At 55.4% G+C, this 15,334-nt stretch overlaps 1 protein-coding gene across 1 annotated transcript; it reads right to left on the bottom strand.

The window, feature by feature from the left end:
- Window positions 1-254: 254 nt before the first annotated feature.
- On the bottom strand, window positions 255-7,349 carry LOC121168233 (ATP-dependent DNA helicase PIF1-like). Its single transcript, XM_040998144.1, has 12 exons — window positions 6,936-7,349; window positions 5,572-5,704; window positions 5,361-5,486; window positions 5,119-5,272; window positions 4,859-4,973; window positions 4,654-4,760; window positions 3,855-3,994; window positions 3,547-3,653; window positions 2,009-2,096; window positions 1,696-1,841; window positions 1,159-1,350; window positions 255-913 (listed from the first exon to the last, which is right to left on the bottom strand). The coding sequence occupies exons 1-12, from the start codon at window positions 7,332-7,334 to the stop codon at window positions 785-787; spliced, it is 1,836 nt and encodes a 611-aa protein (XP_040854078.1). The 5' UTR covers window positions 7,335-7,349; the 3' UTR covers window positions 255-784.
- Window positions 7,350-15,334: the final 7,985 nt, after the last annotated feature.

The raw sequence follows: 15,334 nt of genomic DNA on the forward strand, positions 1-15,334 counted from the left end.
ACAAAAAGGAAGATCTTCCGTCCGATGATTCACTCCCTAAGTGGCTGCAACAGCCGGTGCTGCACCAATCTGAAGCCAGGAGCCAGGAGCTTCCTCCAGGTCTCTCACACGGGTGCAGGGTCCCAAGGCTTTGGGCCATCCTCCACTACTTTCCCAGGCCACAGGCAGGGAGCTGGATGGGAAGTGGAGCCACCGGGATTAGAACCGGGACCCATATGGGATCCTGGCACGTTCAAGGCGAGGACTTTAGCCACTAGACCACCGCGCCAGGCCCACATCCCAGATTTATTAGTCCTAAATAAATAAGTGTGAAAACATCAATGTCCATACTCCCAGACACCATTTTTCTCCTCTTCGTTTCTCCCCCACATGCAGTTTAAGCCACAGGTGCACCTATTCAGTCACTGTCTGAAGGCTGGGCTGCAACCACGCCATGTCCTGGGCTGTGCGCAGCGGCACCCAGCTACGCGGGTACTGTCAACCTCTATTCTTTGCTTCAGGGGCCCAACCTGAATTCCCCTGGGGACCCCTATCAGAGCGGCCCTGAGGCTACTGCTGGGCCCTTAGCTTCTCTGCTTGTCCCTCTGCAGTCACAAGGGAGTGAGTGGCCATTGGGACTCAGCAGCTCCATGTCCAGCCCTTGGGAAGAGCTTCATCCTGTGACGCTTGGTGCTGTGTGAGGCCCATTTCCCACCTGGCACAGAAAGGGCTCACGTCTTCCCCTGCCAACAGTTCACCCACTGCCTAGGGGAGAAACTGAGGCACTGCTGGATCCTTTACACTGTCAGGACCTCATGGAGGAGGCGGGGTCATTGTCTCCTTCCCTTTTACTTGGTCGTCTTGGCAGCCGAGGCTCAGGGTTTGGGTCTGCATTCTCCTGATCAGAAGTGGCCTCGTCATCACTTGGGAATTCCTGCACAGAGCCAGAGAAACCCAGGCATGAGACTGCGCTGTCCTCAAGGCCCTGGTCTGGGGGACAGCAGTGTCAACTATGCAATGGCTGCCGCATGCCCCCCAGGAGATTCAGTAAGGGCTCTGGTCCCCTCCCCCCATCCTCCCTTCCCTGTGCTTTCTCCGCACCTCCCCGCTCTGGGCCAAGGTCCTCCTGGGCCTTCCCTTTGTTCCAGCTCCACTCAGCCAGTCAAAGGTGACTCTTACCGGCCTGAGACCCTGACCCCGCCGCAGGGTGGCGTAGAAGTGCAGCACACGAGGGTCACAGCGAACCACCATGGGGTCGAAGTCCAGGACGCGCAGGCCCTGCAAGTTGCGGGCCCGGGAGAGGGCCACGTATGCTTGGCCGGGGGCAAACACGCGGCCCAGGGAGATCTCCACACAGTCCAGGGACATTCCCTGCGGACAGAGGTACAGAGACGGGGCCAGGTCAGTGCACAGTTCTTGGCACTCCAGAACCAGCCCTGGATCTCCTTGCTAAGCCCAGACAGCCTTGAAGCACAGGGAGTGTGCGAGGAGAATAGCAGAAGACAGACTGGGATCCCAGTTGAGGGATGGGGTGGTCAGGTAGGTGCAGATCCTGCCTCTGCCACTTACTAATGGAAGGCTGAATTGATTCCTGCTCTGCAGAAGCTTAACCTCCCAAAGCCTCAGCATCTCCCCTGCTCCCTCCCCCTCAGATATGTCCCTTCCTCCCTGTCCCCCAGCTGCTGGCCCAGTCCTGCCTGTAGCACTGGTGTTCACCTGGCTCTTGTGGATGGACAGTGCCCAGGCCAGCTGGAGGGGCAGCTGCTTCCGGCTGAGGATCTGGCCCCCAGTGGCATGCACCGTCCAGCGGTCTGCACGGATGACCTCGGTGACTCCGCACAGGAACCGCACCTGGGGCAGCCCTGTGAACGGCAGGAAGAGGGCCGAGGTCTCAGTGCTGCTTGTGGCTGAGAAGTGGGGGCTAGGGCCTTTGGGGCTTCCCCTCCTGGTTGTTTTCTCCCCTTAGGCACCCCACAGGGTCTTGCTGCAAACTCCAGCAGTAGGACCATCCCCTTCTACCATCACTCACCTCTCCCTTCATCCTGGAACCCAACGACCACGCCCCGGGCACCATTCACCAGGCCTCGGGACACAGCCAAGTTCTTCACCAGCATCACCTGCCAGGGAGAGTGGAGGGGCGGACTGGGCAGGAACCCAGCAGTGGCTGAAGGTGGGGGCTGTCGTGGAGGGTACTGAGTTCCCAGTCTTTAGCTCTGTTGTCCATGGGCTGGGGAAAGCTGCCCTGGTTTCCGGGGAAATGAAGGGTTCAGTTTGTCTCAAAAGGAGGTGCTCAGATCAACAGGGTGACACAAATCACAGGGACTTGAAAAGAATGCGATCCAGTCCTGCCTTCTCCCTGTCCCCCAGCCACACTATGCTGTCTGCATGAATTTTTGTTTATCTGAAAAATGGGGAGACAGGGACAGAGAGATGGGGAGAGAAAAAGAGGGAAAATGAAGAGATCTTCCACCTTCTGGTTCATTCTGCAAATATTCCCCACAGTCAGGGCCCAAGCAGGACCCAGGTACTCCATCTAGGTAACCTACATGAATGGCGGGGACCCAAGGACTTGGCCCAGCCCTGTTGCCTCCCAAGTAGAAGCTGGAGTTGGAAGTGCAGCAGGGGGACTAAAATCAGGAACTGAATGTAGGATGCAGGGAGCCCAAACAGTATCTTCCCAGCTATAAACACTTCATCCTCCTGCCCCATTTTAAAGATCGCAGTGGGGGGAGAAGTGTCATTGTGTCAGAGTATGATAAACACTCACATCCCACATGGGTGTAGGTTTGAGTCCCAGCTGCTGCACCTCTGATCCAGCTCCCTGCCTATGGTCTAGGAAAACAGCGGAAGATGGCCCAAGTTCTTTGGCCTCTATACCCACTCTTCTTTTGGGGAGACCCAAAAGAAGCTCCTGGGGGCTTGGTGCGGTTACCTAGTGACTAAAGTCCTCACCTTGCACCCACTGGGAATCCATGTATATAGGTGCCGCTTTATGTCCCAGCTGCTCCACTTCCCATCCAGCTCCCTGCTTGTGGCCTGGGAAAGCAGTGGAGGACGGCCCAGAGCATTGGGACCCTGCACCCGTGTGGTAGATCTGGAGGAAGCTCCTGGCTTTGGGTCTGCTTAGCTCTGGCTGTTGGGGCCACTTCAGAAGTGAACCAGCAGATGGAAGATCTTTCTCTTTGTATCTACCTTTCCAATAAAAATAAATAAATCATAATAACAAAAGAAGCTCCTGGCTCTTTGCAGTTTTAGCCATTTAGGGAGTGAACCAGCAGATAAGAGATCTTTATCTCTCCCTCTCTCTGTGACTTTGCCTTTCAAAGAAATAAGATAAATCCTCAAAAAAAAAAAAAAAAGAGAGAGAAGGGGGGTGATGAGGTGAATGTGACCAAGGGAAAGGGACTTGACCAGAGCAACACTTGGAAAAGTGCAGGGGTAGGAAGAAATGGCCAAGAGAAAGCCAGGAGGGTGGTGTGGTCATGGCTCGACCCGTGGGCAGCAGGCTGCCCTGGGCAGAGGACGCAAGCCCAGGATCCCAGGGTGTAGATCTTGCTTCCTACCCACCTGGGCCCCCAGCTTCAGCTGGAGAAGCCGGCTGACAGGACACTGGGCATCCAGGATGTGGGCAAGTTCGGGGTCACTGTCCAGAGCCTCAAAGCTGTGCATCTCCCCTGGAAAGAGTTGCAGAAACAGATCCCACATCACTGCCTTGTGGTTCTGTTCCCAAAACCACCAAAGAGATGGGGCTGCAAATCAGCTCATCGCATCTCTCAGAGCCACGGTGACTCCTAGGAACCTAAGAGCCTCCATGGGCACAGAGGTTGCGTCTGGGGCTGCCTAATGGGCATGCCCCGCTTCGGCTCGCGGCTCACCTGGCAGCTCCTGCAGCCGCTTCTCGTTGGTGAGGGCTACGTCATCCTGGTGTGTGCACAATCTTGTGGCCACAATCCCATCCCGCCCCACCTTGTGGGTGGCTGTGGCCCGCAGCTGACGGGTCACCACATCGGAGCACCTGTGGGAGCTGGGCTGTCAGGATAGGGTCCCACCTGAATACCAGGGAAAGTGGGGAGGGAGGAAGGGAGAGGGCGGTGGAGGAAGCAGGGCCCAAGCAGCAGGCTATGGGTCAGGCCTTGGGATGGGATGAGCTGGGCCCCAGGCTGGCCAATCTGTCTTTGACACAGAGAGACTGAGGCTGCGGTGGGGAGTGGGAACAGGTCACCCCAGTATGCTCCTGCAGAGGCCAAAGATTTGCAAGACCAGCCCAGGAGCAGATAGGGATGCAACGCTGGCCGCCCTGAGCTCACATCACTTTGGGACATACTCTTGTCACCTGCCTACTGCCGCAGGCCAGGGGTTCTCTTTCCCAACCCCCCCACCCCCCCACCCCGTCTCAAACTTCCTCCAGGGACACGCACTGTCCATTAGCCCATCTTTGCTTCCCTGAGCCATACTCTGTGCCAACTCTGAGGGAGCTGGTTCTCTCCAATCACTTCCATGGGGGCCATGCCTCTCCTGGGTTGCCCGGGGTCCCAGCCTCTGCCTGTACCATTTGTTGTTCTGGAACACCTCTCCTCTCTGATCCCCTTCCCTGGATCCCTGGGCCCAACAGGGACAATACAGCCCAGGCCTGTATTCTTGTCCCATGGCCTCGTCTCTGTTCCTGCGGCCCACCTGCCCAGCCTCACAGCCTGCAGCAGGGAAATGAAAGCCTGGTCCGTCTGCCTCCATACTTCCGTCAGCTCCAGGGTCACGGGCACACAGCGCCTCCAGCTTTTGGCCTGTTGGAGACAGGATTGGGAGGGTGGGTCAGATTTGGCTTGAGTGGCATCTGTCTGATGGGGGGAAGGGCTGGGCAGGCCCGGGGAGCAAGTGGTACCTGGAAACAGAAGCGTGGGGCCTGGGAGCCCTTGGTCACTGGTGGGAGCTGCAGGAAGTCCCCACAGATGATGAGCTGGATTCCTCCAAATGGCTTGTCCTGTTTCCGCACAGCCCTGCCAGGAGGCCCCAAGGGATTTAGGGACTGGGGTGGGCGAGAACCAGACCCTCCCCCACCAACCCACCGCCTGGCACCACCACCACCACCACTCCTTCCACCTCTCTGCCCTGCCTTCCTGCACTGGCTGCACACAGACTAACCTGGCCACAGCCTCCAGCTTGTCAAACAGGTCCGCCTCCACCATGGAGACCTCATCAATGACCAGCCGTTGGCAGCTCAGCCAGCCCTGCCGCACCCCCGGCCGCTGGGCCAGGGCCACACACTGGTCCAGGGGAGCTTGGCCAGAGCCAATACCTGCAGGGGATACTTTTTAGCCCAGGCAACAGAGACCCCAGCCTCCCATTCTCCCTGCTTCTCACCCAGGCTTGGTCTCCCCACTCACCTGCAAAGGCATGGAGGGTGGTCCCACCAATATGGCAGGCCGCCACCCCGGTGCTGGCCGTGGCCACGGTGCCTGTCGGGGGCAGGGAGCCCAGGATGCGCTTTAGCAGGTACGACTTCCCTGTGCCTGTGCCAGGGAGCAAGATCAGGAATTGCCTGTCCCTCCAGTAGGCCCCGCCCACCACCGCTCTAGTACCTGGCCCCGCTACTACCTGCACTCCCGGTGAAGAAGATACTATGGCCTTTGAGCACCGCGGCCAGCACGGTGGCCTGCTCTTCGGAAAGCTGTGGCTTGGCAGGGGGCAGGTGCAGCTTCTTCACGGGCAGGGGCCATTTTGGGGTTTCCTGGGGAGACAGGCCTGAATTAGGGCCCTCCTGAAGTCCCCCTCCCTTCTGGGCCTGTGTGGATCGCAGGCCTATTAGCCCTTTGTCCTTTTGGAACTCGTGGGTTACTCTGGTTCACGAAGTAGCAACCCTGGGCCCTGATCCCCCACAGAGCGCATCTGCATCCTCCGTCAGCTCCCTCCTCAGGCTCCCTAACCCTTCTTGCCTTGCCACCCAACTTTCCTTCTCACTTCTCTTTCTAGTTTAACTCTGTCCCTGTCACCTCAAAACACTCAAGCCGGGGGCCCAACACTGTGACAAATCAAGTTAAGCCACCAACACGGTTGCTGGTCGGAGTCCTGACTGCTCTACTTCTGCTAAAGCTCCCTGCCAATGTTCCTGGGAAAGCAATGGAAGACGGCTCGAGTGCTTGGCCTCCTGCACCCACTTGGGAGACTGGAGTTCCTTAGGGAGTGAACCAGATGGAAAATTTGTGTCTCTCCCTGTCTGCCTTTCACATAAGTAAATAACATCCAAAACAACAGCCCACTCAAGCCCAATCCTGCCTAGCCAGGCCCTCTTCTTGTCCCATATTCTCATCAGCTTGGTCTCCAACACCCCTTGTGGTCCTGAATCCACCTGTCCTATTGGAGATATTGTCATTCCTTTCCCTGTGGCCCTATCTGATTGGATGCTGGCTGCCCCGGCACTGCTCACCCCCTCATTTCTATTTAAGGCCTCTCTCTTCCCTGGCCTGCACTCTCCTGCTTTTCTTGCGTCTTTCCAGGGTCCCTTCACTTCCTCATTTAAAATAATAAGAAGAATAATTTTTGATGTTATTTACATAGTTGACAAGAATGCATGCCCCCTGAGGACCACTGCACAGGATGGGGAGGGTCGAGGTGTGGGGAAAGGTAGGTGGTGCAAATGCTTCCAATCTTCCTTTCTCTTTTCTGCTTTATCTTTGTGGGTCGGAGGGGGCAGGGTGGACACACACTGCTCCCAGCTGCCGAACTACATCCCTACTCCGAGATGGGAATGTCCACTTGATGTCATGCTAGAAATCCCAAAGTGACGATTCTCCAGGTTCTCGTGGCCTGCATCTCCTTCCTTCCTCTCTTTCCCACTAGCAGGCTCAATTCCCACATCCCTGTCACACCCAGATGTCCCGGGACGCGCGCGCGCGCACCACACACACACACACACACACACACGGCGATTCTTGCATTCAGAGGGCAGTACACACACTCACCGTGCTGGACCCCCCGCCTTCGCCCGATTCCGAGGGCTGTTTCACGAGCGTGGTGTTGGGGGCCCGGGAGGTCGCCACGCGCTGCAGCTCCTCCGGCTGCACCGGACTGACGGTGACAAAGTCGCGGGGCCGCGGGCCGAGCAGCTGCGCGCGGGCAGAGGGAGGTCCGGGTCCGGGGGCGGCGGCCAGCTTGAGGCGCAGCGTGCGCAGGAAGCGGCGCAGGCGCTCGGGCGGACAGTCCGACAGCAGCAGCTGCACGGCGCCCGGGCGCGGGGCGCAGGCAGCCGGCAGCCGCAACGTGGAGCGCCCGGAGGCGGCGAAGCGCGTGAAAAGGCGCGCTGCGCGCAGTGGGAAGCAGCGTGGCCGCCCCGCGGGCCCCGGAGCCTGCAGGCGCAGCATGAGCTCTCGGCGCTCGTTACGTCCCAGGCTCAGCTCTGCGGTGCGCAGGGCCTGGCGCCTGCGGGGCTGGCCGCCTGGGCTCAGCTCCTCCACCGCTACCCGGCACCGCAGCTCCGCGTCGCTGCATCCGGCAGCCACCGTTGGGGTGTCCGAGAGCATCACCTCCGCCTTTCGCTGGGTTGTGGAGAGACCCGAGCGCGGGGATCGCGGGGGTTTTCGGGGAGGAGGGTGCGGGACGGGGAGCAAGGCGTCTCTGGGTCACGGAGGCTATCCTGAGACGGCCAAAGGTCTGGGGGTTCACCGAAAAGATGTTCTGAGAAATGAAATCGGTTGCACAATATCCAGAGCTGGGTCTGAACAGCAGCGTGGGGTGCCTCCAGGCCTGGGGAGCTTCGAGACCTACAAGGGGGTGTGCAAGAACAAGCCCGACTGCAAGAACGCCAGAATCTCCCACCGTCCTCCAACCCCCAACGAGACAGATACACCTAGGAGTATGCGAAAGGGCCTGACAGGTTCTGGGCGCCCTCGGCCTGTCCTCCAGGCGCGCTCGTTGGTTAAAACACAGCCAGGTCGGCTGCACCGTGACCAGAGTGGAAAAGAAGCCAGGGGGGATGAAGGAGTCCAGGCCGGGGTGATGCCCTAGCTCCCAAGGTGGCGATCGGGTGGCTTGGGTGCGTGTTTGCCCGGAGAGGTGTCCTCCCGGCTGACCCACCCAGCGGGGGACCCCCAGGGGAACCAGGCTGCGGGGGAGACACTCACTCGAGCCGGCACGCAGAGGAACACGCTGATTCAAGTCGTCCGGGTAGACTAGGAGCCTGGAGCGAAACTTTCAAATAGTAAGGATTTTAAAAATCGCCCTATCACCGGCCGGGGCTTTAAATGCTCCAGCCAGTCACAGTCAGGGGCGTGGCGGTGGGTGTGCCTTCAGTTGGGTGTCTCCGCCTGGGCTTTACCGATCGCACAGGATGACGGGGCTTGGGGCAGACAAGAAGCAGCAGAGGACAGGACGTCCGTCACCCACCCTGGCTGTCCAGCTGCTGCCCACCCGGCGCCTGGATTGGTCCCCAAGGAAGAGCTGCCTCCGTCTGGCCCGGCACACCCCATTCCCACTCGCACCGTTGTCCACTCCTGAGCCGGCTTACCCCATTCTTTCCTCCCTTGCTTGCCTTTTGTAAGGGTGGATCAGGCTGAGCCCCGTGTGAGGAACTCAGACCCGTGCCAGCTGCATAAAGGGCTCAAGGAAAGGGTCTGAGAGGCTCTCCTCAGGGAATTCTTACTTATCTTCTTGCACTGGATGCCCAGAAAATTAATTTATTTAAGAGGGTGAGACAGAAATTTTCCATCCACTACTTCACTCCTCTGCAAATGGCTGCAATGGGGCCAGATGGGAGCCAGGATCCGCCAGCTCCACATGAGTCTCCCACACAGATGCAGGGGATCAAACACTTGGGCCATTTTGCTGCCTTCCCAGGAGCGTTAGCAAGGAGCTAGATCGGAAGTGGAGCAGCTGGGATTCCAACCGTGGCTCACATAAGATGTGGACACAGTTGGCCTGGCTTAATTCTGTGCACCACCATATAGCCCTAAAAACTTATTTGTTTTTATTTTTAAGAGATCTATATTATTTTTATTGGAAAGTCAGATATACAGAGAGGACGATTTTCCATTCATTGATGCACTCCCCAAGTGGCCACAAAGGCTGGAGCTAGGCCAATCCAAAGCCAGGAACCTGGAGACTCTTCCGGGTCTCCCACACGGGTGCAGGGTCCCAAGGCTTTGGGCCGTCCTCGACTGCTTTTCCAGGCCACAAGCAGGGAGCTGGACGGGAAGTGGGGTTGCCTGGATTAGAACCGGCACCCATATGGGACCCCAATGCATGCAAGGTGGGAACTTTAGCCGCTAGGTTACCGCGCTGGGCCCAGAATTTGTTTTTCAAGAAATTAAAAACAAGTTATTTTAGAACTAAGTACACAGACTGAATGCAAGAAATGTTTTTAGCCTAAACACTCCCAAAAAACATGGTACAGGCTCCATGTTATTGACTATGTCAGTGACATTCAGTATATAGAAATTAAATAACTTAAAAGACATCTGGGAGTGGCTCTGTTGTGTAGCAGTTAAAGCTGCTGCCTGTGACACCAGTCTCCCACATGGAAGCCGTTATGAGTTCTGGCTGCTCCACTTCTTACCCTGGCCCCTGCTAATGGACCCAGGAAAGCAGCAGAAGATGATACAAGGTTTTGGGCTCCTGCATCCACTTGGAAGATCTGGAAGAAGCTCTTGGCTCAGATCAGCCCCACTCTGGTCATTGTGGTCACTTGGAGAGTGAGCTAGCAGCTGAAACATTCTCTCTGTAATTCTGACTTTCAAATAAATATGTAGATAAATAAATATATATACATTTATATAAAAATAAATATAAATCCAAGCATAAAAAAGTCAAATGGAATGGAACCCACAGTGTGGAGTAGCGGGTAAAGCTTCTGCCTTCAATGTGCAAATCCCAAAGGAGCATCCCATAAAAGCAGCGAAAGATGGCAGATTTAGATTTGAAATGAGCAATAATCCCATTCTTTGCTTTAGAACAATACACAAAACGTCTCATTGTCCTCCCAGCACATAACTGTTCATTTTTCTTCTAAAAAATTTTGGATCAGGGCCCGGCACGATGACGCAAGTGGTTAAGGTCCTCGCCTTGCACGCCCGGGATCCCATATGGGCGCCGGTTCTAATCCCGGCAGCCCCGCTTCCCATCCAGCTCCCTGCCTGTGGCCCAGGAGAGCAGTCGAGGACAGCCCAAGGCTTTGGGACCCTGCACCCGTGTGGGAGACCCGGAAGAGTCTCCTAGCTTCGGATTGGCATAGCATCAGCTGTTGCGCTCACTTGGGGAGTGAATCATCGGATGGAAAACCTTCCTCTCTGTCTCTCCTCTCTGTATATCCGCCTTTCCAATAAAAATAAATCTTTAAAAATTAATTTTTTTTGGATCAAAAGAATCAACATTATATAGTCAAATTAATAGCTCCTCAGCCTCTTGGCTAACTAAGACCAAGTGTATTGGCAACATTGGAACCTATATAGTGATCGCTTCTCGGCCTTTTGGCTAAGATCAAGTGTAGAACCTATATAGTGCCCGGCGCAGTGGCCTAGCGGCTAAAGTCCCTGCCTTGAACGCACCAGGATCCCATATGGGTGCCGGTTCTAACCCCAGCAGCTGCACTTCCCATCCAGCTCCCTGCTTGTGGCCTGGGAAAGCACCCTTGTGGGAGACCCGGAAGAGGATCTGAGCTCCTGGATTCGGAGCTGCGCAGCACCAGTCATTGCACCCATTAGGGGAGTGAACCATCGGATGGAGGATCTTTGTCTCTCTTTCTCTGTATATCTGCTTTTCCAATAAAAATAAATAAAATGTTAAAGGGTTTTGTGTGTGTGTGTGTGTGTGTGTGTGTGTGTGCTAAATTGCCCCCCATCATTCAAATGAGGAACAGCAGGGCTCCACAGGGTATTATCCAGGTTTATACTGCTTGAGGACAACCAAAAACAAGCCTAGAATGCAAGGCAGCTGCTTGCCCACCCACTGCACCTGCCCGGCTACCTTGGCACTGCTGCCATGTGACCTGCCAAGCTGGGGAAGGGAGTGCTGCAGAAGGCGCCTGAGTTCTCAGCCCTGGACAGTCACTGCCGCAGCCAGCCCGCACGGACGTGAGACTGAGCGAGTGGTCTTAGAGCCTTGAGCAGTGTAAGATGGGAAAAAGAAGAAACTGTTCTAAAAATGATTGTGTTGAGAGTGGTACGGTTCTGTGAAGCTCCTGAAAGCCACCTGGGGCAGGTGTCTGGTGTAAAATCCCCACTTGGGACACCCACATCTCACTACTCCTGTTTCTGACCCTGCTTCCTGCTAAGCTGCACCCTGAGTTGTACCTGTTACTGTCTCAACCACCTGGTTCCACGCCATCCCACGTAGGACACCCAGACTGAGTTCCAGGATCGCAGCTCAGACTTGTCCATGGTGTTAAGGAAAAAAATCTTAAACTCATTGTGGTGGGTAGACTAATGGTCCCTTTCCCTGCAAACTTTTTCATATACGAATCCCTGGCATTTGTGGCTGTTGCCATCAAATGGCCTAAAAGGCTTTGCAGATATGGTCTCATTAATGATTGTGAGGTAAGATAATCTTGGGTTATCTGTGCGGCCCTATGTATTTACAAGGGTTATTTTATTATTTTATTTTCTATTGTTAACGAGCTTTATTTTATTTTTAAATTTGTATTCTTATTAGAAAGGCAGATATACAGAGAGGAGGAGAGACACAGAAGATCTTCCATCTGATGATTCACTCCCCATGTGGCCACAAAGCCAGAGCTGAGCTGATCCGATGCCAGGAGCCAGGAGTTTGTCCAGCTCCCCCATGCAGGTACAAGGTCCCAAGGCTTTGAGCGGGCCTTGACTGCTTTCCCAGGCCACAAGGAGGGAGCTGAATGGAAAGTGGGGCTGCCCGGATTAGAACCAGTGCCCATATGGGATCCCGACGTGCCCAAGGGGAGGACTTTAGCTGCTAGGCTACCATGCCAGACCTAAAAGGGTAATCTTAAAAACAGAAAGAAGTCTTTCACCTTTTGGTTCACTCCCCAAGTGGTCGCAATGGCAGTAGCTGAGCAGATTCGAAGCCAGAGGCCAGGAACTTCTTCCAGGTCTGCCACGTGGGTCTAGGGTCCAGGGTTTTGGGTCATCCTGTACTGCTTTCCCAGGCAATAAGCAGGGAGCTGATGGGAAGTGGAGCAGCCGGGACATGAACTGGCGTCCATATGGGATCCTAGCGCTTGCAAGGTGAGGACTTAGCCATTGAGCCATCGCGGTGGGCACCCCCAATTACCAGACTCTTTACGAAAGTGCAGGTACGTCCACTCAGCCTTTTTCATGAACCACAACTTGCCTCTTGTGGCGACTGGAAGCCAAAGCCTCAGCGCACCGCGCGGCCTGGCTGACGGTCCCGGGTCTCCTCCCACCAGCGCGCCGGCGCGGCCAGCTGGGCCCTGATTGGCCGGTGGGGGAGAGAGGCGGAGCCCGGAGTCCTCGCAGGAGGGGCACTTCCTGCCTTACGCTCCCGGCTCCGCGGTGCTCTGCTCACTGCTGCCGCCTTGAGGTTGGTTCGGAGAGAGACGCCACTCGGCTTCACCCGCTGCAGCGTTTTACATAGTTTTAAAAGACTTACTTTATTTGTATTGAAAAGGCAGATTTACAGAGAAGGAGAGACAGAGAGAAAGGTGTTCCATCCGCTGGTTTACTGCTCAAATGGTCGCAACGGTCGGAGCTGAGCCGATCCGATGCCCAGAGCCGGGGGCTTCTGCCTGGCTTCCCACATGGGTGCAGGATCCCAAGGCTTTGGACCATCCTCGGCTGCTTTCCCAGGCCGCAAGCAGGGAGCTGGATGGGATTGGGAACTGCCGGGATTAGAACCGGCGTCCATATGGGATGTTGGCATGTTAGCCGTTAGGCTACTGCACTAGGCCCCCAAAGCTGACAGAGCTTTTGGGGCAGGCATTATGGTGCAGTTGGGGGGGGCGGGCAAGCCACTGTTTGTAATGCCCGCGTCCCAGTTAGAATGTTTTAAATTTAACTCCCTGCTAATGCATACTCTGAAAAGGCAGTGGAAGATGGCTCAAATACCTGGCTTCGGGCCCGGCACAGTGGCCTAGAGGCTAAAGTGTTCGCCTTGAATGAGCAGAGATCCCATATGGATGCCGGTTCTAATCCCAGCAGCTCCATTTCCCATCCAGCTCCCTGCTTGTGGCCTGGGAAAGCAGTGGAGGACGGCCCAAAGCCTTGGGACCCTGCACCCATGTCGGAGACCTGGAAGAGTTCCTGGCTTCGAATCAGCTCAGCACCAGCCATTGTAGCTCACTTGGGAAGTGAATCATCGGATGGAAGATCTTCCTCTCTGTCTCTCCTCCTTGCTATATATATCTACCTTGCCAATAAAAATAAATAAATCTTTTTTTAAAAAGTACCTGTCACATGGGTGACCCTGATGGATTTCTGACCTGGCGCAGTCCCGCCTCCAACTGTTGTAGGAATTTGAGGAGTAAATCATCTCTGTGTCACTCTGCCTCAGGCTTCAGTGGGCCCTTGCTTCGTACAAGAGGACGACCCGGTCCTTGAGGTTGGCATTCAAGGCTTTTCCTGACTTGTCCCCTGACTCCACTCAAGGCATCTTAGACTTCCACCGTTCCTTGCACCTGTGTCCCACACAGCTGATCATTCAAAGCCTGTGTGCAGTCCCCCTAATGAGTTAGGGTACTCTACAAGTTCCTAAGTTTGTGAAATGTTCCCTTATCCTAAACGCCCCCTGCTTCCCGTCTACCCCACTCAGTTCAGCCTCGTATCCCTCACCACACCCCAGGAGGCAGCTCCCAACACACCTGTCTTCCTTCACCCAAGTCCCCTACTGACTTGTCAGTTCTCGGGGGGCAGAGTCTGCCTTTTGGTGACCTGGTCACACCAGGCTGCCAAGACCAGACAGGTAGGACAAGCTGGGACGCTGGAGTCTGGCCGAGTGAGTGGGCTCCACCTGGCCTTTTTATTTCTTTGAGCCTCAGATCCTTGGAAGTGTGGAGGGAGGGTGGCAGCGGAGACCACCACAGGTAAGCACCTACAGTGGGGGAAGATGAAATGAGCTGAGGGGGAAGCGCCGAAGACAGGAAACAGATTCCAGAGCCTTCCCAGGCTGCTCTGAGTGAACGGACAACTCCAGGACGGCCTAGGAGAGAGCACTCTTGCCGAAGAGGCACTCAATGAACGCCGCCGATTGACTCAATGATGTGCGTGCCAAATGGACTTTGCCACTTCCGGAGCCAAAAGCCTGCCATGAATTCCCATTGTCCTGAGGTTAGAATGTGGCTTCAGCACAACCCACCAGTCTCTCCATGCTGAGCTCTGCTTCTCCAGTGTGAGCGCCTTCTCCACATCTCACACCATTGCTCACACTCTCTTTGCTGCCTAGAACACATGTCCCCCGGCCTACGTCTTTGTCTTGGTTTCAGTACCCTTCCCTGTGCATGAGCCGTCTTAGATAACACAGACTCCTCTCTGTTTCCAGGCCTTTCTCTCCCAGAGCAGACAGGGACCCTGAACCCAGCCCTATCTCCCAGGCATTTAGTGGTGTAGGACCTGAAGGACAACGAAAGCGAGGGAAAAAAAAATACTTATATTTTATTTTATTTTTATTGGAACGTCAGATATACAGAGAGAAGAGACTGAGAGGAAGATCTTCCACCCAATAATTCACTCCCCAAGTGACCGCAACAGCCAGAGCTGCGCCAATCAAAAGCCAGGAGCAAGGAACTTCTTCCATGCCTCCCACCCAAGTGCAGGATCCCAAGGCTTTGGGCTGTCCTTGCCTGCCCTCCCAGGCCACAGGGAGATGGATGGGAAATGGGGCCGCTGGGATTAGAACCGGTGCCCATATGGGATTCTGGCATATGCAAGGTGAGGGCTTTAGCTGCTAGGCTAACGTGTGAAGCCTTACCATATATATATAAAGATTTATTTCTTTTTATTGGAAAGGCAGATCAGAGTTACGAGGAAAAGGAGAGACGGAGAGAGAAGAGAAAGATCTTTCATTCACTGGTTCACTCCCCCAAAGGGTCCCAACGGCCAGAGCTAAGTCGATCTGAAGCCAGGAGCCTGGAGACTCTTCTGGGTCTCCCACGTGGGTGCAGGGTCCCAAGGCTTTGGGCCGTCCTCGGCTGCTTTCCCAGGGCACAAACAAGGAGCTGGAAGGGAAGTGGAGCAGCTGAGAAATGAACAGTCGTTCTTTTGAGATGCTGGCTCTTGGAGGTGAAGGATTAGTCATGTGAGATATTGTGCCGTCCCCCTTTATAAACACGGATGCAAGTGGACTGGGAGATTGGCAAAACGCAGTGGAAGTGGGGTTTGCTCAACCAGCACATTGGAGCTATGGCCGCTAGAGTCACAGGTCACCACTGATGCTGCACCAAGTT

The sequence above is a fragment of the Ochotona curzoniae genome, unplaced genomic scaffold, assembly GCF_017591425.1.
Source record: "Ochotona curzoniae isolate NIBS_2020 unplaced genomic scaffold, NIBS_Ocur_1.0 patch79, whole genome shotgun sequence".
NCBI lineage: Eukaryota > Metazoa > Chordata > Mammalia > Lagomorpha > Ochotonidae > Ochotona > Ochotona curzoniae.